The following is a 22961-nucleotide window of genomic DNA, read 5'->3' on the forward strand; positions in this document are numbered from 1 at the left end:
TTTGTCTTGTTTGTTTTGTACAGAGGCATTTACATACTAGGGCACCCAGACGTAAAGCAAATGTCCTGGTCTAAAAAAATGCCCTTTGTTCTGAAAAGTTGACCATAATGTAAATGTTTTAAGAACTATCGATTCTTTGGAATTGCCTTCTAGGGCCTGAACTGGTACTAAAATTTCCCAAATGAATAAAGCAGATAAGGAGCCATGAATGTCTTTGGTCTGAGAATTGAGAAAATTTTGCTTGATATAAGCTGGTGGGGACAGGATGAGGGTCCTTTATTTCTATAAAGGGTTAAGCAATGGCCTTACGGGCCTAAGAGCCTATAAAAAAAGGCTATAGTCCTTCATTTATTTTTAATTTTTTTTTAAAAAATATATTTCTTTATTGGTTTCAGAGAGGAAGGGAGAAGGAGAGAGAGATAGAAACATCAATGATGAGAGAGAATCATTGATCGGCTGCCTCCTGCACGCACCCCACTGGAGATTGAGCCCGCAACCCAGGCATGTGCCCTTGGCTGGAATCGAACCTGGGACCCTTCAGTCAGCAGGCTGACGCTCTATCCACTGAGTCAAGCCGGCTAGGGCTAAATTTTTATTTATTGATTGGCTTGAGAGAGAAAGAGAGAGAGAAAGGCGGGAGGAGAGAGAGAGAGAGAGAGAGAGAGAGAGAGAGAGAGACATCAATTTGTTGTTCCACTTATGTATGCATTCACTGGTTGCTTCTTGTATGTGCCCTGATTGGAGATTGAATCTGCAATCTTGACGTATCTGGACAATGCTCTAACCAACTGAGCTACCCTGCCAGGGCAGTCCTTTATTTTTCATTTTAGATTTTCCCCAATGTTTGTCATGACCTGAAGTGCTGTCCAAAGCAAAACTGATTATTTGTTACCGCCAGACTAGGTATGTTTCTGTAGCAAAGGCTCATGAAGCAACTTGACCCCAACATCCACAATTGTGCCCCTGTAACCTCTTATCTGGGGTCCCCTGTCATTAAGGCATTTACTGATAGCTTAAGGGAACAGTTCCAGGAAATTCATTTTTATAACTTCCCTCAAATTAAATTAAGATAAGCCTCTGAGATTTTATCACCAGAGAAAAACCCAGAATCACCAGAGAAAAACCAAGAATTACCAGAAAGTCCTTTTCGGCTTAAGCCATTGGATTTCCTAATTGGAAGTTTTAAAGAAATGTTATTGAACTCTGAGTAGAAAAGCCCGCACTGCTTCAGGCTGTTGATGGGTTTCTGCCAACTAAGTCTGTGTGGTAGGTAGAGAGTTCCTATTCGGACTATACAAATAAATGAGCCTTCACCTAGTTGCTATTTCCTTCCCGTAGGAGTGGAATGGAGTTTAGTGGAGTTCAAAGAGCAGAGGTGTTTCTGAACCTGGCTCAGAAGCAGGAAAGATGTGGGGAATGAGGTAGTAAAAGAGAGGAGGCCAACCTGGAGCTTCTGACTTGGAGCTGCCTCACCTGTTGGGCTTTCCTGGTTTGAGGACTCACCTAGCCTCTCTGGGCAGCTCCAGGGACCCAAGCACTCCGAGAACCTCCACTCTTCTTTATCTAGTATGCAATCTGTAATGGTCTCACAATCATTGCTAAGTTCCCTTTTTGTAGTTTCCCCCCACAGTGATGCTATGCAGTAATACACTGTGAGTTGACATGCCAGTGGATTATTGTCTATGGTTGTTATTTAAGGTTGATTAAATGGATACTACCATCACCATCAACAAAACGACAGTAATCGGGTACCTACTACTCTATTTCATTAATTCTGAGATGCCCATTCATTGGTGTTTTAACAATTCTGAAGTTGGGCAAATCTAACAATTGATGATGTGTCATTGTTCAGTCAATGTTGTTCTTTATTTCCTAATGTCAGTTTTACAACTGGTGTAGTCTCAGATGAAACACAATCTATAGCAGGCTCATGGAGAGGGTCTGGTCCGGCCCTCAAAGTGCTCTTTGGGTGTTGGGGAGACACACATATAAAGGGCTATAAGGAACATGATAAATGTCGCAGTAGAAACATGTAGTCAACCTTTTATGGGAACTCATGTAGCAAATAGTGCTCACCTGGAGATTGAACAAGAGATGGTGATGTTGAGGGAGGCACACCTCTTGAGTCTCTCAGTGCTTGTATTTGTGCATTTTGGAGCCTTCCAGAGGACAGGTTTAAGATTTCAGCCTCATGTATTTGGTCACGAAAACCCAGAATGTGCAGCAAACTGCGAACGAACATGGATTGATTAAAAATGTTAGGTCATTATGAGAGTGCATGCTGAAAATTGCCCAAAATGTGATCCAGGGAAAGAAACAGAATCATAATCTCAGGGTTTGGATTGCTGTCAATTGTCTCCATTTCCAAAATATAAAATTAAGAACAGCTTACTGTCTTGGAGGGACTTGACTAGGTTTCATGAATAAAATAAATATCTTCTGATGCAACTTAAAATAAATATCTCCATAGCAATGGAGCTAAGATGAGTATACTGTTTTAAAAAATAGACTTCACCTGATCACAATATGATTAACAGTATGGTTTTCTTCTTAAGAAATTTATCACCCGAAACAAAATTTAGCTACACATTTTATCTCAGACTTATAGGCTCCTGAAAATTATTTCTGTCATACCCACTTATATTCTGTCCACAATACCTCTGCCTGTTTTGGTTTAAAATTTTGGTTCTTCTAAGGAAATTGCAACTCTATGTAGGTACCGTCATATGTTTACCTTTTATTGTGTTGGAAGTTTTACATAATGGAAGTTGGGTTCTAATTTCAGCCTCATCCTTCCATGTTATATTAAGCCTCCTAATTCAGTTTTCACATCTGTAAAATGGGGATGATAGCTGACTGTAGCACTTGAACACATTAGTTCCCTTCTTCTCTAGCTTTTATTACATGTTTGAATTCTTTTCTGTGCAATTTTAACATTGATTTACATGCTAGAAATGAACTACAAGGGACATTTTGTTTTTGAATGTTCTTTAGTTGAATATTCAAGCTTTAATTGGGTTTGAAAGAAGTTCTTTAGGGTTTGGGCTTAAAAAATAAGCCCCTTCATTTACTTCCTCTTTGCCCAAATCTTGTTTTGCATGCCTGTATTTCCCTGGGAATGAGAGGGACGAAGCATGGACTCTGCCCTGCTAAGCCACCGTCCCTGGTCTCACGTCTTCCACTCCTAAAGCAGAAGTGTGACATTTCCATCGCCTTGTGTCCTATTCACATAATCTCTTAGAAAGTCCACTTCAGAAGTATAAGTGACAGTCTTCACTTTTTGGACTAAGTTATGCTTTGATGCGTCCTACCCCAGGATTGCTCTTCTGTCTATTAGGTCAAGAGAGATGAACCATAGGACAAATACGTGACAGCCCCCTTAGGGCAAATCTAGATGTCACATACTTTACAACTGTGCCCATAATAACAGGGTAGGACTTTCCCCATTAATAGGTGAAGATGCCAAAATCATTTCATTTCAGATGTGGACCTCAATTTGCAAGAGTTCTTCTATTTAAAGACTTTTTTCCTCTTCCTTCCAGGGTGGTGGATGTGCTGGCTCCGGCTGTGGGAAATGTGACTGCCAGGGAGTGAAGGGACAAAAGGTAAGTAGCCAAAACTTAAATAACTACAATTCCTTTTGAATTGCCATCAGTGTGGAATGTATTAGCAACTACATTTAAGCCACCAAATAATCATCATTTCACGTGAAAGCCTTATTATTATTTTAATAATTTCCCCAGAGCAGTACAAATGAAACAAAATCAGGTTTAACATTGTTGCTGAGGAATCTTAACAGTTATTCTCCAAAGATTGTACTAATTAGTGGCAATTAATGTAGGAAAAGGGATTTGGTTCATTTTCCTCTTTTGATTCTAGAGGGAACAAGTGTATTGGGAGAAAGCCTGTCGAGTCAACAGTGTTCTTTGGAATACTGTATAAGAGATAAACTTGGCCTTTTTCTGAGAAAAGAAGAATGTTTTATGGAACCTGTGGGCTTTCTATTCAAATTAGTATTTTTATACATTTTTAAAAATCATTTTTATTTTTCAATTACAGTTGAAATACAATATTATATTAGTTTCAGGTGTACACCCCAGTGAGTAGACCTTATGAAACTTACTAAGTGATCATCCTGGAAATCTCATACCCATCTGACACCATGCATAGTTGTTAGAATATTACTGACTATATTCCTTATGCTGTGCTTTACACCCCCATGACTACACTATAACTAGCAATTTCTACCTCTAAATCTCTTACCTTTTTCACCCATCTTTCCCCAGTTCCCCTCTCATCTTGTAACCATCAAAATGTTCTCTATATCTGTGAGTCTGTTTCTGTTCCGCTTGTTTGCTTATTTTGATATTTAGATTTTAATTTATAACGTACTTGTCTAGATTCATTTACGAAAGACAGTAAATATTTATTGTTTCCCAAATGTAAAATGAAAATATTTTTGTCTAAGCAAGCACTTCTCCCTCTCATTTAAACACCAGGGATCATTTTCTTTGAAAGGGCAAGTCATATCTGTGCTTTTCAGATATGAGAGAAGGTGCCTATATGGTTTTTATGCAGGGATAGTGCAGCATCCTAAACCTGTCTGGGAGTCACCATGGAAACCAGGCATGGCAGTGGGAAAACATGGCCAATAAACCAGTCGGCCTCCCATGTGGTGGGAGCACTCAGCGGTTGGTGTCATATGGAAGGGAGTGAGCCCCAGTGGACCACTGCCTGCTTTCGGGGAGTTGAAGGTGTCAGCCGGGCTAGCACGAGCGTTTTTCTCTCACTCATGGCCTGCTGAAGATGTATGGAGTCCCAGACTCACACTTTGGAAATTCAGCGAATTCTGTTTTACAGAAAATGGTGTCATTTTTTTTTAACTACTTGCTGAAATGCCAACATTATTCTTTTAAAAAAGATGCTGACAGTTGTTGACACTAATATTACCTGGATAGTTTTTGAATAAATGGAGGATATGGAAACATTTTTATGTCTTTCATTATCAACTTTATCACCTCTAATTCATCTTCAGGGGCTGTCCATTCTCTTCTTGGGGAGTTTTTCTAACTGGGTCCAGTTTGCATTCTCAAGAGTTATTTTAAAGTAGAGGCAATTATGTTCATAAAACAAAGATCCCCGACCCCTCTTTTAAAATGGTCTAGCTCTGTGATGGCGAACCTATGACACACGTGTCAGAGGTGACACGCAAACTCATTTTTTTGGTTAATTTTTCTTTGTTAAATGGCATTTAAATATATAAAATAAATATCAAAAATATAAATCTTTGTTTTACTATGGTTGCAAATATCAAAAAATTTCTATATGTGACACGGCACCAGAGTTAAGTTAGGGTTTTTCAAAATGCTGACACGCCGAGCTCAAAAGGTTCGCCATCACTGGTCTAGCTTGAATTACACACAAGCACACAGAACTAACAAAAAATCCTTAAAACTATAAAAAGTAGGAAATGAAAGCCTAGGTTAGCACTACGTTTGTCTTGCAAGGTAAAGCATCAGGGTTTGGAGAGGGGCCGGCAGAGCTAGCATTTCTCTCTCTTGAAAAACACAGGGTCCATTCCACCGACTTCCTGGATTTCCACTCGAGTCTAGCAGCTGCAGGCCTGGGTGGCACCCCACATGGCTCTGGTGGTTTTCAGAATTCTTATTCTGTCCCTACCTTTTCTAGTCAGATTTATTTTAATTTTTACCAGAGTAGATTTATCCATGTATAGCTTTCCACATATTTTCAGCTGACTTTTTCATAACTTGATGACAGCTAGTCAGGGACTTGGTCCATTTCAGTTCAGAGTTGTTCCAACATTTTTAGAGAAGACAGGGTCACATCTGAGTTATAGACAGCACCTGGTACCCAATCTCACAAGAAAAGGGTCTTAAAACATCCCCCCCCCCCAACACACACACACACACACACACACCACAACAAAAAAACGAGCCTTGATGAAACCCTGCTGTGGCTTCTCCTTTCCTCTGGTCCAGGTCTGTGTGTATCAGGACATGGAGACATGCAGCGGGCCCTGCTTCCATGTGGGCTTGCAAAGGTCAAGGGCAGGAGAGTGTCGAGGGAGAAGACGTGCTCTTTGATGGTGATGCTTTCTTGTGAGGAGGGCTCAGGTCAGCCTGCTGCTGCAACCTCCTAAACTTGAAATTGGGGAACCACAGAGCTCCTGTTGGGACTGGATAGAAGGTATAGATTTCTGTGCTTCCTAGAAAGTCAATCAGACATCCAGTATCTAGGGCCGACTGGATCTTTCCTGGCCTGACCTTGTTCCCTCAACAGTCTCCTTTATTGCCCATTTTCAAATTTTTTCTGTTATTGTAAAATAAAGACTATTTAACTTCTAGGGAAGCTATAAATTAATCCATTCAAAGACTAGTATTGAATGGATTCAGAAGGCCTCTTGAAATCTAGGGGCATAGCTAACTGATTTAGAATTATATCCTTTTAACAAAATCAGAGATCTATCTTTTGTCCCCTTGAGCATAAAGATTTCAGGTCCCGTGGTTCACATAACATGAGCAAGGAAGCGGCCCTTCCTCTCACGGAAAGAGGAAATTTTAAACTTCCACTAATTGTCTTGGAAGTGATGTTAAAATAATTAGTTTAATGATGTGATACACCTAGAGCTTGACTGAGCTTTCAGATCTGGTTCCATTTCTCTCTTCCCAAGGTCAGGCAACAAAGAAATTTGTTCTTGGCTGGCAGGTCAGTGAGAGAAGTTGGTCTTTTGCAGCTGCCACCAACTCCAACCCATTCTCAAAGCAAGTCCTAGACATGCTAATTGGGTATAAATGCAAAATGAATAAAGGGTTTAGAATCACAATTTAAATCTAGTGGTTCAAATTGCAGACGTACTTTTGAGCTACTAACAAATGTCTTTAATTCTCGTAGAAGTTTTCTTGCTGTTCTCAAATATCCACAAATTAAATTAATTTTGACTTGTATGAAAAAATAGGGTAATAGGAGTCACATAACCCAGAGAGAAGTAAAGTTACTCAACTGGGACAGAGGGTTACTGCCTTAGAAATTTGGAAATCATTGTTTCTGAGACATGTCTTTTCCACATCTCCTTGAAAAACACTTTGATACATTGGCTGTTTAGAATCCACCAGTGGAAATTGGAATATCTCCAGTACAAATTGCCAAATCTCTTTTGGCTAAGTCCTGCTTTCCATGGAGATGTGATTAATTGACAGAATGACTTATATTCTCCAGAGAGCTAAGTAAACGTTAATGTGGCAGATCCTTGGTCAATTTATAATCTCATAGTCATCAGTATAATACCAGGTACCTTATTCTGAGTTCAACAGTTAGATTCATGAGTCTTTCACTGGATTTTAGCGTCTTTGCTGAACTGTTTATTTTCCTACTTCCCTGGCTGGCCACTCATCCCTTCAGATGTTTTCTCTTAGGTAATTAATTTGGGTTTGTACACAATGGCTTTGTGTTCTTCCTGAGGCCTCAGCAGTGTAGGAATGTTATCTGCTTAAACTGATTAGGGATTTGAATGCTTGTCTACTCAGAAATAGCCAGAAGTTTAAGCTCCTCTTTTGCTTGATAACCTTATTTTCTCAATTGTTTGAGATGATTGGAAAGGCTACACTTTCCCAGAAGTTACCGATAAATACTTGGAAATTAACTATATTTTACTAAAATAGAGTTTGCATAAGAAGTCTTTCAAGTATTTTAACCATGGGAGTCCATGTTTGTGTAAAGCTGTCATTATATTCTATGACCCTGGAGTGTCCAAAAAAAGGAACTTCAAGTTAGACTAGAGAGGCAGGGCATATGCACATGAAATCAATTAACAAGAGTGAATTATCAAGTTCTAGGAGAAATGAAAGAGCCAACAAATGCTGCAGTTGTTCTGAGAAGGGAGTGATCCCTGTGACCCACGTTCTAGGTCCTAGAACCATAAATAAAGGGACAGCTTCTTAGACAAATAGGATCCAGGCAAATTCTGTGTTCACTAATTCACCAGACTTGCTTGGATATAGAATAGAGTCACCTCTCCCACATATGCATAAAGATACATGCTGAACTGAACTACACTAATCAGAGAAAGCAACTCTGTGGACAGTTGATAGATGCTACCATAGAAAAAGTCTGATAGTTCCTGACTCTTGAAAGGGACATTCCCAAGCCACACAGTCTTGGAAACACAGAGTCTTAATTAACCAAAATTATAGTGATTCTAACGGATGGTGGGAACTGCGTGGGTATCTCATATCTTCTCAGAATACTTTAACCTGCTGATATCCAGATCCCTGCCAACAACGTGGGAAAGAAGCACATTATTCTGTTATTACTAATTAGATGGTTTATAAATCGCAGTCCCTCTCCACACGCCAGGTCTGCACGGCAGTAATAGAGTCGTCAGAGAGTATAGTCCCAGACTGCATTCAAGGCAGAGAACTTCAAAAATGGAATTTCTGTCATTTTGCCTAAAATGTGTACCTTATCTGATTTAAAAAAGGGTTGGAGAAATCTGGCCAATCTGGAAGTAATTCTGTTTCTGGCCCTGGAGATCTAGAAAGAAGTTAATGTTGCTTTAGCACTAAGTTTGTGCAGGATACTCTTTTCTCTTATTATGGTAATTGATTTGTAGCTTTACCGGCTATTTAGCTCCTTTATACATTAACAGAGTCAACAGATATTCAACATCATTCCTACATATACACCTGTCTGTCTGCGTGTTAACATTAAATTATAGCCCCTGCTTATAAACAGCAGATTTTGGCCAGGAGACAAAAATCCTGGCTTTGGAGTATCAGAGCAAGAAAGAGTAGGGGACTGATGTACTGGTATATTGGACTTCTACCTAGGGTCAGGCATGGTACTGAACGCTTTTTATGCTTATTATGTTTATGCCCATTTTACTAATCCAGGGTTTCTCAGCTTTGACACTGTTACACTTTGGATAGGAAAATGTTTTTGTTGTGGGCAGTGCCCTGTGCACTGCAGGATGTTTAGCAGCATCCCTGGCCTCTACCCACCAGATGCCAGGAGCACCCTCCCTCCCCCATTGATGTCTCCTGGGAGCTGGGGAGAGCAGGGAGTGAAGTCAGCCTGGATCAAGAGCCACTGCACTGGCCCAATCTCTTATAGCGAATGAGATGTGAGTAATGGGATTTAAGTGCTATCATAGCTCTAATCAATTTCCATTCTTCAAGATAAGAAGATCCAGATCTGAGAGAATCAACACAATGAACTTGTCGTTCAGAGTATCCTCGAGTCTTGAGCAAGCTCCTGCTGCTCTAAAACTGAATCTATGGTGTATATGCTGATCCCTGCCCACCTGCCAAGGCACACAGACCTTCTGAAGCCTTTCTCTGAATGGGTAGTGATGGAGGGTCACTGGAGGACCACAAAGAAATGAGCCTGTTCCTCCGGGACCATGGGAAGAACTCCCAGTTCCTGTTCTAGGGGAGCATCCACTAGGGCCTCCACCGGGTTAAACAAATAACCACAGGGAGCCACCTTGTCTTTGATATGAAGCAGATCATAGGTTATCTGCCAAGGCTGAACCCCATCCCCACCTGAGGGAGGTCAGGGGAAGCCCAGCCCAGAACAACCAGCTTTTATTCCATCCCATTCAGGGCATGTTTATTCTGTACAACATTGAGAACAAAACCCTAAGTGGAGGGCATGCGGAAGTGAGGATTTCTTAGGCTTGTCTCAAGAGATGCAAGAGCACGTACATAGTGAGGATCGGCCCCTCCACTCCCTTCCTTCAGGAAATCCTGGCATATACTCTGTCCTGTAGGGAATTTCTCACTCTGCTTACAAGGCAGCACCTTTGTTACTTAATGGGCATGTTTTCTTGATTTCCCAGGAGGCGAGTATAGCTATGCAGTTGATCCATTCTGGACATAGTCAAAGACTATATCATTAACGGGAACAGTGCTTTGTATGTTATACTTTATTTATCAAGTAGTTATTCTCTTTTCATTCCAAATTATTCTTAGTATCTGTGTATTATAGATTAAGGTCCTCAAGCGTTATTAAAGAACAAGATTATCTTTCTATTATTTTTTATCAGGATACCGAAAAAATTTCCCCATACATTAAATTATATTAACCATTGTTTTGAATGTTAAAGGTATCATATTTCTTCCTGGATATTTAATTTTTTTTCTGAAAGTAAGTATTTTTGTGTAGACTCTTTGAAACTTTGGATCACTGAACTGATTTGGACTAATAGTGAATTACTACTAAGAACAATAATTTATGTATAAAGTACTTACTCTGTGAGAGGCACTGTAGTACATTTAAATTAGTGAAAATTTCAAAACCTAGTCTATTTCAAAAGAAATTCCATTTCCTTACTTCCAAGAAGTGAAATATATAAAGTAAAAATGTAGTAAAAGCTGCTACTTAGTATAAAATATTAGGAGGCTTATTTAATAAAATTAAGATTTGTTTAGTTAGTGCATCAAGTGTATTTGAAATTACTTCTAATATTTGTGAGACAGATTGGATATCTTTATTTTTATGTATTTTGAGCATTCACAAAAGTCAGACAGGTCTAGTTCAGCCCTTCCCAAACTGTGATCCTCAGACCACTTTGGGGTTGTTAGTAGATGTTTCTTTTGGGACGGAATATGGAAGAGCGTTCCAAGAACAAATAAGTTTGCACAACACTGAGTGATGGCTAAGTGGATGTTTGTTGCTTCCACTCTAGGACCTTTGAGAAGCTTCTGAACCTTCTGGGGTACAGTTCCCCCAACGTAGTTGATCACAGACACCACTTATTTCTCAAATCAGGAACAGCTTTCAGGAAAAGAATATTTTGTTGAGTAAAGGCCTTGATTCCAGTGTGAGTCCCATTGTCTGGTAGCTGAGGGTGTTTCATCAAGTCATTCTGATCAAGTTAACCTATAAAAAAAAGGGAAATGACCTTTGATCCTCAAAGTTTCTAGTGTTGCCCATAGGATCAAGTGGAAGATATTATACGTAAAATAACTTGGAAATTTAAAATATCATCTGTGTGTAGTTGAATTGAGAAGTTGTGATAAATATGAGGAAAGAGTTTGCTTGCTGGTCCAGTCCTGGACAGATGCCTAGACGTAAAGGCATAGGCACAGACAGGCTGACTCTCAATTCACAGAGGAAGACTAGAAGACCAGGGAAATGGGCTTGGCCCACTTAGGACAGAGGCTCTCTTAGAACCTAAGTTAAAGAGATGTTAGGATGTTTTGAGAATCACAGCACCACTGTTAGGAAGTGTGTTTGTAGCTTTTGGAAGCTTTTGGTGGAGGGAAAATGTAATGTACTCACTTGGGAGGTCTGTCTGGAAACATCATCCAATTTCTAGTCAACGTGATTTTATCTTCCATTTCCAGAATCATTGCCCCTTAACATATAAGGGAAACCACCTCTCCTTTTTTTCACTTCCCTAACATCCCAAATACCTCTGCAGGCTTCTGTTGTTATCTGCTTTTCCTGACATACATGCAGTTATAAGTGTTGTCCAAATGCCTCTCTTCCCCCAGCCAACTCTTCTTGTTCTAGATATTATTTAAAAGGGAACCTTTCAGAAATGTCACTGATTTTCTGCCTTGTCATGGATGTAAGCCCTCCCGAGTGTCTACTTTAACCACTTTGGGGGCCAGTGGTGCTCACCGCAGGACCCGGTGGCATGTGAGCTGGTTATTTGGGTTAATCCATGTTTTTTTTGTGGTGTCTTGTAATGCCAAGATATTTTCCAGATGTCTCCTATTTCCTATTTCCACATATTGCACATGAATCACCATCTGGCAGAGTCTCGTGGTGAGAATCAATATGGGTTTCCACATTCACCTACTTTTGCCTTTTTGGTAGCTCTCTGAAAACAAAGAATTTAAAAATTTATGCCTGAATCCAAAGACAAAATATCAACAACATACCTGGACAGCCACTAGAAATGGATTTATGCAAAGTGGTTGATCTTACTATGCACATAAGGCTCACCATTAGATGTCACTGAAATATACACTCTCCCATACCACAGGCCGACAGTGAGCTGTATTTCTCCCAATTTCCATCTCATCTTCTTATTTCTCTCCATCACACAAAATCTGCTTCTCTGCCATGTGCTTCTGAGACCTGTTAAACCTAGGATAGATTACAATGATAAAAATCTACATTTTTTTATTTGCAACTATATTTGGAACGTACCTCCTCAAGAGCAGCTTTAAAAATAGTGAGTTGAGTTTTTTTAAAGAATTGAAAAAAAATATATCGTTATTGATTTCAGAGAGGAAGGGAGAAGGAGAGAGAGATAGAAACATCAATGATGAGAGAGAATCATTGATCGGCTGCCTCCTGCACACCCCCTACTGGGGATCGAGCCCACAACCCAGGCATGTGCCCTTGGCCTGAATCGAACCTGGGCCTCTTCAGTCCACAGGCTGATGCTCTATCTACTGAGCCAAGCTGGCTAGGGAGTGAGTTGATCCCCCTTCCCCCCCCCCCCCCCCCCCCCCCCCGCCGTGTTTAGAAGGAGGGGTAGAAAAATGAAATGTCTTGAATGGAATATTGAGTCCTGTGACTTTTCAAGCCCAGAACACCTCACATGAGTGCACGCTGTCGTCAGTGATGCTGGACCCAGACAGTCCTCATCTTGACTATTCACAGGGAAAAAATTATTTTTTCTAAATATGATCCTAAAATATTGGCTGGCAGGAATAGAGCTTTCTTTTTTAGAAGGAGCCAAATGAGCCTGCGTGTTTTAATTCAAGATGGAAGACTGAAAACCAACCCTGGGCCTTTGGCTCTCCTTCCTGTGTGTTGGTGCCACATCATGAGCTTTCAGAATTGGTTTCCAGACGGCACGTAATGATGGCGATAATGATGTAGTGTGGGCGTGGAGAGCTGCACCCGTAAAAATGGTATTGCTAGAACCCGCATGCTTGTGAAGTGGTTCAGCACAATGTGCAATTAAACAAAGGAAGAATTAGTCAGAGGTAAGGAGCTAACCAGATGCCTGGGGAAGTGGTGCCCCTTTGTTTTCTTTCCCCTTTGGCAAACCCATTAGATGTGTTAAAGGTATACCCAACACCGTGTCCATGAGGTTTAGCCTGCCTCCATTGCTGAACCACAGAGTTTCATGAAGGTATAATGCTTAGCTGGCCCCAAATTAGCTGACTCTGGATTTCTTCACATGAAAATCCAACATGAGGAGCTAATAACGGTTCTTGGCCCATCTCTACAATGCTGTCATGAAATTATTCCTTCAATGGGAATTCCCCTTTATCAGTGTGAGGTTGTGCCATCCAGAATGCTTCCATGCCAACCGACAGAGATGAAAGATGCATTTGGTAATGAATGAGAGCTGAAACTCTTATACCTGTCTGGTTAAATCCCAGGACTTGTCTAAGTAATTTTTTATGGATGCCTCATTGTAACATGTGAGGGCCATATGTTAGTCGACTGATTCTAGGTACGAAATCCCAGGCTTTCAGTTGATGTGGATTCTGAGGTCTTGAAATCTGGCTAAATGCTTGGTTTTTGAAATAGTTTTCCCTAGAAGATTGGTAAAGGAATTAAAGCTATTTGTAATAGATCCAGTGAGCCGATGATGCCCAACATCTCACTCCATCCCTTTCTTCCTTTTGGATTTAGGCCATGGTTAGCTAGACAAGTAGATAACCCCATGGCAGAAGGAAACATTAAACCAGGAAAACAGCATCAGTAGACTCCCAATTGAGCACTGAACCCTGAGGGATAAAAAGAAGGCAGTGCTGTGAGAATGAGCCCCGTAGGGATCAGAGTTGGGCTGGGGTTATGGGTCAGGGACCTAAGTTTCAGCACACTAAGGGCACGTGAGTTAGACCCCCCAGTTCTGTTTGCCCTGATTGGGGATGGGAAACTGCCATGGACGATTCTGCCCCTTTGCCCCAAACTTATCTTCTCACTTCTACACAAGAGATCCCAAATCATTAAAGAGCATATTTTCATGAAAGTGAAGTTGGTTGGCAAAAAGCAGAAGGTGTATCTTTCTAAGCCCTCGGGAATTGCTGGTTTCTTAAGCTGGGCCTCTTCTCTCCCATCTTACCAGAATTTCATGGTCGAGGCCTAGAAGAGTCTTATTCCGAGACTGCCTGTCTCCTAACCCTGGTGGCCGGGGAATGACATGTTTTCTTCTGCACCTTTTCTCCTGGTCCATGGCATTTTGTAAACATTGCTGTGGCTACCCTCCTGCCATGGCTGAGGTGGGCAGTGAGTTTTTGGTTCCGCCTCTCCCCATAAGGAGCTGGAGGACCAGAGCTGTGGTGTCTTGGCTACGCAGAGGCACTTGGTGAAGAGCAAGCATCACCTTGTCAGACTCTAGACCACACAGGCTGTGCCCTGGGACACTTGGGGAGGCGGTGACCACGCCGTCTCAGAAGGACCCAGTGGGGGCATCCTAGCCTCCTGGGCGCTGCATCCTGTCTGGATGTGAGACACACGGTTCTTTGCATGAGAGGGTGACCTGACAGCTCATTGAATGCCTGGCCTGCCAAAGCAGAAGTAATCTATGGCTGGGGCAAACTTCCAGCAAAGGCTAATAATAGCGTTCTGAAATATGACTGGGGAGTCATAAAGTAGGGCAATGTTTTTCTTTTTTATAGACAGTCGATTGCTGGTCTCTGCTGAGAACTCATTCCTTAAGCCCTGTGGGTCCAGGGCCATGAGGACATGAGCTGAAGCCAGATTTCAGGGTGGATGCCCCCACTGCCTCGCAGGGTGGTCTGGCTTTGCACGGCATTCTGAAGATCTGACAGTCAACACCCTAAGTGTTGACCGAGTTGGGGGGACATCACTGTTGGCTTCACGATCCATATTGCACCCCTTTTTCTTTGAAAAAATGCAGCTCTTTATCCTCCTCCCACTGCAAATTCCTAATCCTTTCCCATTAGTTATCTGGCTTGCCTTCCTCTCCGCTCACCTGCACAGGTAAAGCTATTTTACTTTCCAATATCTCATGGCACATCTCTTGTGACACACATTCTTTGTCTCTCATTTGCATGCCTGCAGACTCATGCACATAGGCATGCATCCACATGCACACACGTGCACACACACTTTTTTTCCTGGACCCTCCCACACCCCTTACCCTGCTGTCTGGTGGGACCACTCCCTGCCCTCTGGCTTCAAGCCTGTTTTTTTTTTTTTTCTTGAACAGCAATTTTGAAAGTAGCTGCTGTGGGACTTGGGCAGGGAGAATGCGAGGACCAAGTAGAGAGGGTGGAATCAGAGCCAGCAAGGTGGAGCCAGTAGCCACTTGAAAGTGAGGAGCTCTCGTGACTTTTACAGAGGCAGCGGTCTGAGTGGAGGGACATGCAGTGTGGACATCATGGGGGGGGGGGGGGGGACAGGGAGCTTGGGAGCTTACGTGAGGATGGGATTTATCTTGTACTGCTTCTTAGGGCGTAGGACACGCCTTAACAGACTTGTCTTCTAAAGATGAAGATGGATGACAGCTGCGATTATTCGTGTCCTTGTGATTGGGTGTCTGTTTCTCAATCTGAAAAAAATCTAGATATTCCGATTTCAAGTTGAAGGCCTGCATCAGGAATGACTTGGACTTCCAAACTAAATGCCGTCTATCCCCTGATTTCAGGTCTTCCTGTAAATGCAAGAGGGTACTTCAGTGCTGTGCTTTGCCGACCTTTCTAGAGTAAAATGTTATTTTTCCAAGAGGAGCTGTGGTATGCAATAAATGCCAGAGCGCTCCATTAATCTGGAGCGGAGGAAGGTCAGGCCCATAATGGGTTATTGCTTTACAAGTAGACATTTCCTCAGTCTTGAATACTTTCTCAATGATGTATGCTGAGAAAAAGAGGAACTATGAGTCAGCAGCATTCTCCCAGGTTCCTTCAACACTCGTTTTCCAAGCCTGCGGATGTGAAAATTTAAGTTTCTTGCGTCCCAATTGCCATCTGGTCTCTCTCCCCTGAGTTGAAACAATTATGGCTGAGAACTTTTGTGATTCTTGACTCACTGTCTTTTTTTTTTTCCATCTACAAATCTATTCATTTCTTCATATTTTATTTCTGAAATTTTCTGTGGGACTGGGAGGGCAGAGCTAGTATTAAATAACTTTACTGGAATCGTGCCTGACTTTCTGAAACAATTGCCCTGATGGTTGCCCCTGGCCTAGTGACAATTGGTCAGGTGTCATTTCTTTCGTCTTACTTTTGGGTAAGTACCAAGAATTGAATAGATTGTAATTATGAAAATATTCGTGGGAATACCATTCATTTCCTTTCGTATCTCACTTACTTGCCTCTGTGAGGTTATATTCTTAGCCCAAAGTGTCTACCTTTCAAATATTTAAAATTAAATTCCCCAACCTGAGGGCTGTTCATCCTCTGGGGACGCATTCCCTTCTAGGCTCTGCCTCGTGGGAAGACATGAAGGGCCGCGAGGAGTAAACCAGGTGTCTACATAGGATGAATATAATAACATATTCTGCATGTCAGTTAGGCTTCAAACCCAGTAATCTACTCAGTGAGTCTAGTTTAAAATTTGATATTTTAAAAAGTAATTTGCTTCACCAGTGACAGATAAGAATATACACATCATTGTCTACGCTGTCAAGTATTTCGTTCCTGACACAGGCACCTCTCTCCTGAGGCATTGCCTGTGTCCCATCACGTAATTAAGTTTGGGTTCCAGGCGAGTGTAGGTAACCATATCTCAGAAGCAAATCATTTGTCATTTGCTCAGCAGTTATTACGTTGTGAGTCTTTTGCTTTAAGGAGCAGTGTCTATTTCCTTATTTATGGCACGTCATGTTTTCCTGGCATCGGATACCCCGTACACAGTGGGTGGCATTAAATCAGTGATGGCGAACCTTTTGAGCTTGGCGTGTCAGCATTTTGAAAAACCCTAACTTAACTCTGGTGCCGTGTCACATATAGAAATTTTTTGATATTTGCAACCATAGTAAAACAAAGACTTATATTTTTGATATTTATTTTATATATTTAAATGCCATTTAACAAAGAAAAATCAACCAAAAAAATGAGTTCACGTGTCACCTCTGACACACGTGTCATAGGTTCACCATCACTGCTTTAGATGGTTGTGTCCCAGAAGTGCAGGGTGGCGAGGCTTTGCCTTTGGGGTATATTTAGGGAACCTGGAAGGACAGAGGGAGCTCTGGCTCTAACCATGCACAGAGCAGGACTCTGCTCCTCCTGAGCCCTGACATAGAGCTGGCTCCCTCTTACTCCCATATTGTTATTCCGAAATTCTGGACCCAAACAACCAACGGCAGCATTTTTACGTGGAGTATCAAACTGCTGGCGTGTGGTTGCTTTTCATCTATTTCTTCCCAGAAGGTGCTGCTTCTCACTGTAGAGAGGCACTGACTTTGGGAACTTGTTTATTCTTTTAAGGTGGCCAAGTGGGCACTCATTGGTTTGGAATTCTTATGGGACCTCAGAAACTTCACAAAATTAGGGATTTTATGTCTGGGGAGGAGACAGGGAAGGTCACTTTTTAGGATACTTGAGACTGGTCAGCCTTTTCTTGCCAAAGAGAATTTGCCTTTATCATTGTGGTCATTGTGTCAGATGCCACAGACCCCAGAGTGGGGAGAGGAGGGACATTGACAGCAGGTGTGGCCTGACCTTTCTCTTAAGGTATCTTTCCTCCCTCCCTCTCTTTGTCTTTCTCTTTGTAAATGACACTGACACACTGGGTCTTCTCTCCTCTAACTGATTAAAATAATTTAAATACAGAATATGTGGGAAAATGTCACACATTTTAAAACTCTACAATCTAAGCTATTTTTTTATGGGAATGTTATTATCTCCTAAATTTACAAACTGTAATGCAATTTGTCTGTGTCTTCATCTTAGCTTCTAGCCAACGAGCATAATATTTTAGTTTGCTGGCATTAAGTAAGTAAGAATAAAAAGCAAGAAACTACCTTGTAAATTGAACCTTTAAAACCTCTACAAAATATAGTAAAAGTGGCTTTAAATAAGATCCTACTAATTGAGATTTTTTGATAATTTGGCCATAACCAGGAGATATCTTCACATTATCTTTTGAAAATAGGCCTGCGAATTTTGTTAGTAACATTGAGGTGCAAGGGATATACCTGCTAAGTGAAAGCTACTCTTAAGTATTTAAGAAGTAGCTATTTATTGTATTAGTTATGTACCATTATTTTGTGTTGATTGTGCAATTATATTCTTTCTTATCTATTCAGTTTTGAAACAAAAACCTTGACAAAAAAACACCCTTCAGCATTTTGCTGAATTTCTTTCCTTGAGTGTCTGTATAGGTTTTAAAAGAATTAACGGCATTGACTGAAAATAGCTAAATTCAGTTACTAATTCAGATTGAGCTGACCATGGCCTTTTCAAATCAATGAGGCTAAGCTAATAGTGGGTTTTGTAAAGCCTCAAGCTCCACCAGGGCTGTATTGTATTATATGTGTCACATTGGTTGCTCATGTTTTATAACTCCTTGAGCCTGTTCTTATCTTTGAGATTCTGAGCATGATAAATGAAGTCTTGAAATTATTGCAGCATGCTGGGGGAAAATGTGATTAGTGGTGGGCGATAGCCAAGTAACTTTGTTGGAGGGTAAGGAAGTAATTTGGGGATATCAGAACATGTGTGTGTTATCAGACACTGATAGTCTAGAAAGAAGAGAAGGTCCTGGGGGTAGAAGTCGGTGATGCAGGGGACTTACAGCAACTCAGGCCGCCGTGGGAGAATCCACAGACTATCCTGTGCTTGAAAAGCATTAATATCAGAAGTACTCATTAAGGAAAAACACACCAAAAAAAACCTTGTGCATAAGATAAGGAGGAATTTCATAAAACTGTCAGATTCTTTAAATACCCAAGAATTCTTACTTTCAAATGTCAGATGTAGCCACAAAAACAAGAAGGAAATAATTCATGGGTCATGACCAGTGGGAAGGGGGAAAAAAATGACACTGCATTCTCATTCTCTTTTAAAATCGTCTGTTGCTTTATAGGAAAAACAGTTGAGTTGATGAGCATAGGAATCTTGCTAATAAATGCAAACTATCTGTGTTTAAATAAACCAGAGTTAGAAGAGTTTAGTTCATCATATTTGTTTCATGTTTCATGCAATGCAAAGTAACTGAGTACTGGATCAAATGTGACCCTTCAAGGACTCCTACCCGGGGGCAGGAGGCAGGTGCCGCCTACTGTCTTACAGACGGCAGACCTGATTTTCAGAGAATCTAAGTGCTGGGTGCTGGGGCTAGGACCAAAATATTTTGGTCCGTAGGCCAAGGTTCCTTCCCCACCACTTGGCATTATCAATGCAGGCACTACAGTGAGAACATAGAAAGTAAGATTCCCAAAAGCTCTGTGCACCAACCCTGAGCAAAAATACCTATTTTGGGAGAAACCAAGATGGCGGCATAGGTTAACGCTGGAGTTTGCTGCCTCGAACAACCACTTCAAAAATACAACTAAAAGACGGAACGGACATCATCCAGAACCACAGGAAAGCTGGCTGAGTGGAAGTTCTACAACTAGGAGGAACCGATTATCAGAGGAGGCGCAGTGCTGAAGTAAAATACTAAGGTTCGGAGTGCGCGCAGCATGGGCTGGTGGCTGAGGGCGTGGTTGTCTGTTTCAATCCAGAGGGAGCCTCAGACTCTGAGCTCCAGATCTGGGCGAGTCTCTAGGGACCCAGACTCGGGAGAAGCGGGACTGTCTGGCTTCAGTCCCTCCGAGGTTTGCAGCGGTTGCTGGGACAGAGAGGCAGAGCCCCTGGGGACGGACTGAGAGCAGCCATAACTGCTCCCTCCTCCGCCCTGTTGATCCCTTGGGACCTGCCCCACCCATGCCCTGCACAGAGCCATTTGCCGGATAGCCTCAGGCAAAGGCTAGATTAGCACCTCCCTAGAGGACAGAAGTTCTCCCACTGCAAACACAGCTGATTCTCACAGCCAGTTGGCCTGGAGGTCAAGTAGTAATTACCTACAACAATCAAGGCTTGACTACAACAAGACTGCTCACAGAGACCACAAGGGGGTGCACAAAGAGTGTCTACCTCAGGTAATTGGGACACTTAACACGGAAAGCCACTCTATCGACACAGCTAAGCATAAAAAAATGCCAAGACAAAGAAACAGGCCACAAAGGACAGAACCGGAGGAAAGCAGGCTACTGGATATAGAATTCAAAACCACACTTTTGAGGTCTCTCAAAAGGCTTCTAGAGTCTGTCGATAAACTTGATTAGATGTACAGGAAATCTAATGAGACCCTCGATGGTGTGATAAAGGACCAACTAGAAAGTAAGCATACACTGACTGAAATAAAGAATATTATACAGACTCCCAACAGCAGACCAGAGGAGCGCAAGAATCAAGTCAAAGATTTGAAATTCGAGGAAGCAAAAAACACCCAACCGGAAAAGCAAAATGAAAAAAGAATCCGAAAGTGTGAAGATAGTGTAAGGAGCTTCTGGGACAGCTACAAGCGTACCAACATCAGAATTATAGGGGTGCCAGAAGATGAGAGAGAGAGCAAGATATTGAAAAGCTATTTGAAGAAATAATGGCAGAAAACTTCCCCTACCTGGTCAAAGAAATAGACTTACAAGTCCAGGAAGCGCAGAGAACCCCAAACAAAAGGAATCCAAAGAGGACCACACCAAGACACATCATAATTAAAATGCCAAGAGCAAAAGACAAAGAGAGAATCTTAAAAGCAGCAAGAGAAAGAAACTCAGTTACCTACAAGGGAATACCCATACGACTGACAGCTGATTTCTCAACAGAAACTTTGCAGGCCAGAAGGGAATGGCAAGAAATATTCAAAGTGATGAATACCAAGAACCTACAACCAAGAGTACTTTATCCAGCAAAGCTATCATTCAGAATTGAAGGTCAGATAAAGAGCTTCACAGATAAGGAAAAGCTAAAGGAGTTCATCACCACCAAACCAGTATTATATGAAATGCTGAAAGGTATCCTTTAAGAAGAGGAAGAAGAAGAAAAAGGTAAAGATACAAATTATGAACAACAAATACGCATCTATCAACAAGTGAATCTAAGAATCAAGTGAATAAATAATCTGATGAACAGAGTGAACTGGTGATTATAATAGAATCAGGGACATAGAAAGGGAATGGACTGACTATGCTTGGGGGGGAAAGGGGTGTGGGAGATGCGGGAAGAGACTGGACAAAAATCATGCACCTATGGATGAGGACAGTGGGTGGGGAGTGAGGGCAGAGGGTGGGGTGGGAACTGGGAGGAGGGGAGTTATGGGGGGAAAAAAGAGGAACAAATGTAATAATCTGAACAATAAAGATTTAATTATTAAAAAATAAATAAATAAATAAATAAAATACCTATTTTGCAGTCAAGTTTGAAAGTAGGATTTCTAAACCTGCACCCACTTGGTAGCTTTATATTATTTCCTTGGAATCTTTAATATTTTGTGTTTTCTGATTCACTCATGAAAGTATTTAGTGATCACCTACTGTATGCCATCTGTGCTAGGTGCTGGGCACCAAGGAATGCCTCCTGGCAGGGCACCCATAAAACTCAATTTTGGTAGATAATTGTGTTTAACACATTTTTAAAGAAAAAAATCTTTTTTTCTTCATTGACAATTGGCAATTTCTTTTAGGTTTAAACCTGAAAAATATCTTGCATGCTTTTTGTATTATTATAATTATTATGGTCAGGATATGTTTTCTGCACTTTTTATTTTTTCTGTTAGCACAGACCCCTAAAAAATCATGACCTAGATTGTGGCACTTCCTGACTTTGTGTCCCAGTTTTGTTCAGGATGCGCACACTTCCAGAACCCTGTCACACGCCCAGATGTGTTTCCAACTTCAAGTTAATAACATCCCCAACTATGGTAACATGAAAACCCTCCAAGTCTTATTTAGGTATTGTGCACTCATTAGTGTTTCTCAAATTTGCTGATAAGATAGAACATATCCTTTAAATCTCAGGGTTACTGGTGTGGAGTAGTGAAAATAAAACAAAGTGTGTTTTTGAGAAAAATATATTTTTTTTTCTTGTCCAAACGCAGAAAGAAGCAAACCTCTTGTTATTTTGTTGTCCATTATTTATTTAATTGCAATTCCTCTCCTTTCCCAAACTCTTTAAGTCATGACATAGAATTTTGAAAACTTTCATGGAAAAGAGAAAAGGCACAGTGAGGAAAGGTACACTTTTACAGGCAGATTCCCAGGACTCTGAGGCAGGCACCGTTGCTTTCAGTGCCCGACTGCGACTGTAAGCGTTCAGTCCTTGTAGGGTCTATTTCTAGCTGAGTGGTTTTGCTACCACTAAGTTTTATTTAGCTCTGTGCGTGTTAGACATGGCTCCCCCTGCTGGGCCAACGCGGAGCTGCAGCTGGCTTTTGCCCGCTATGTACCACCTTCCAGAGCCACAGTGAGTAAGGTTCCCAGCTGCAGTGAAGCACCTTTTATATCTGGATGATTTTTCTGCTTTAAAAGATGATTTTCAGTCTCTACATGAGAAGCAGGATGTAAGGTAATAGGTTTAGGCAGAAGCATTTATGATTTTGATTTCCATGTCAATAAATTGAGTTTTTAGCAAGAAAGATTGTTATCACCTTTTTTGGATTGAACAGATTTTTTTTTTCACTTTACAAATGGGAAAACCAGGAAACTGGATTAAATTACCTTAAGTATATGTTTCTTATACATTTGTAATAGAAGGTACCAAAGAAAAGCTCTTAAATAAAATTTACTGGCAGTTGGATGTTTAGTAATAATTTCTTAGAGACCTCCCTGCTATCATATTTATATCTGTTTTATAGGGTTTATTTTTTCAGCTTATACTATTTCCATGCAGTCATTTAGAACACTGAATTTACTGCCCCCTCCCCATATTGTTAGATTTATGTACTCTTAATTTATAAAATGGATGGAAAAACAATCTGAAAAAATCCACAATTCACATTATTTCTAGGGCCACAAC

The 22961-nt window shown here is 41.2% G+C and overlaps 1 protein-coding gene across 1 annotated transcript in view; it reads left to right on the forward strand.

Annotated features, from left to right (window-relative positions):
- Window positions 1-22961, forward strand: part of COL4A1 (collagen type IV alpha 1 chain) — a 139229-nt gene that overhangs the window by 56917 nt on the left and 59351 nt on the right. The window contains exon 2 of the mRNA XM_070408600.1: window positions 3543-3605. Coding sequence (XP_070264701.1) covers window positions 3543-3605 — 63 coding nt within the window. The remainder of the gene's footprint in view (window positions 1-3542; window positions 3606-22961) is intronic.

Source organism: Myotis yumanensis, unplaced genomic scaffold (assembly GCF_028538775.1).
Source record: "Myotis yumanensis isolate MYYU_CA2020_CCGP unplaced genomic scaffold, mMyoYum1.0.hap1 SCAF_3, whole genome shotgun sequence".
Lineage (NCBI taxonomy): Eukaryota > Metazoa > Chordata > Mammalia > Chiroptera > Vespertilionidae > Myotis > Myotis yumanensis.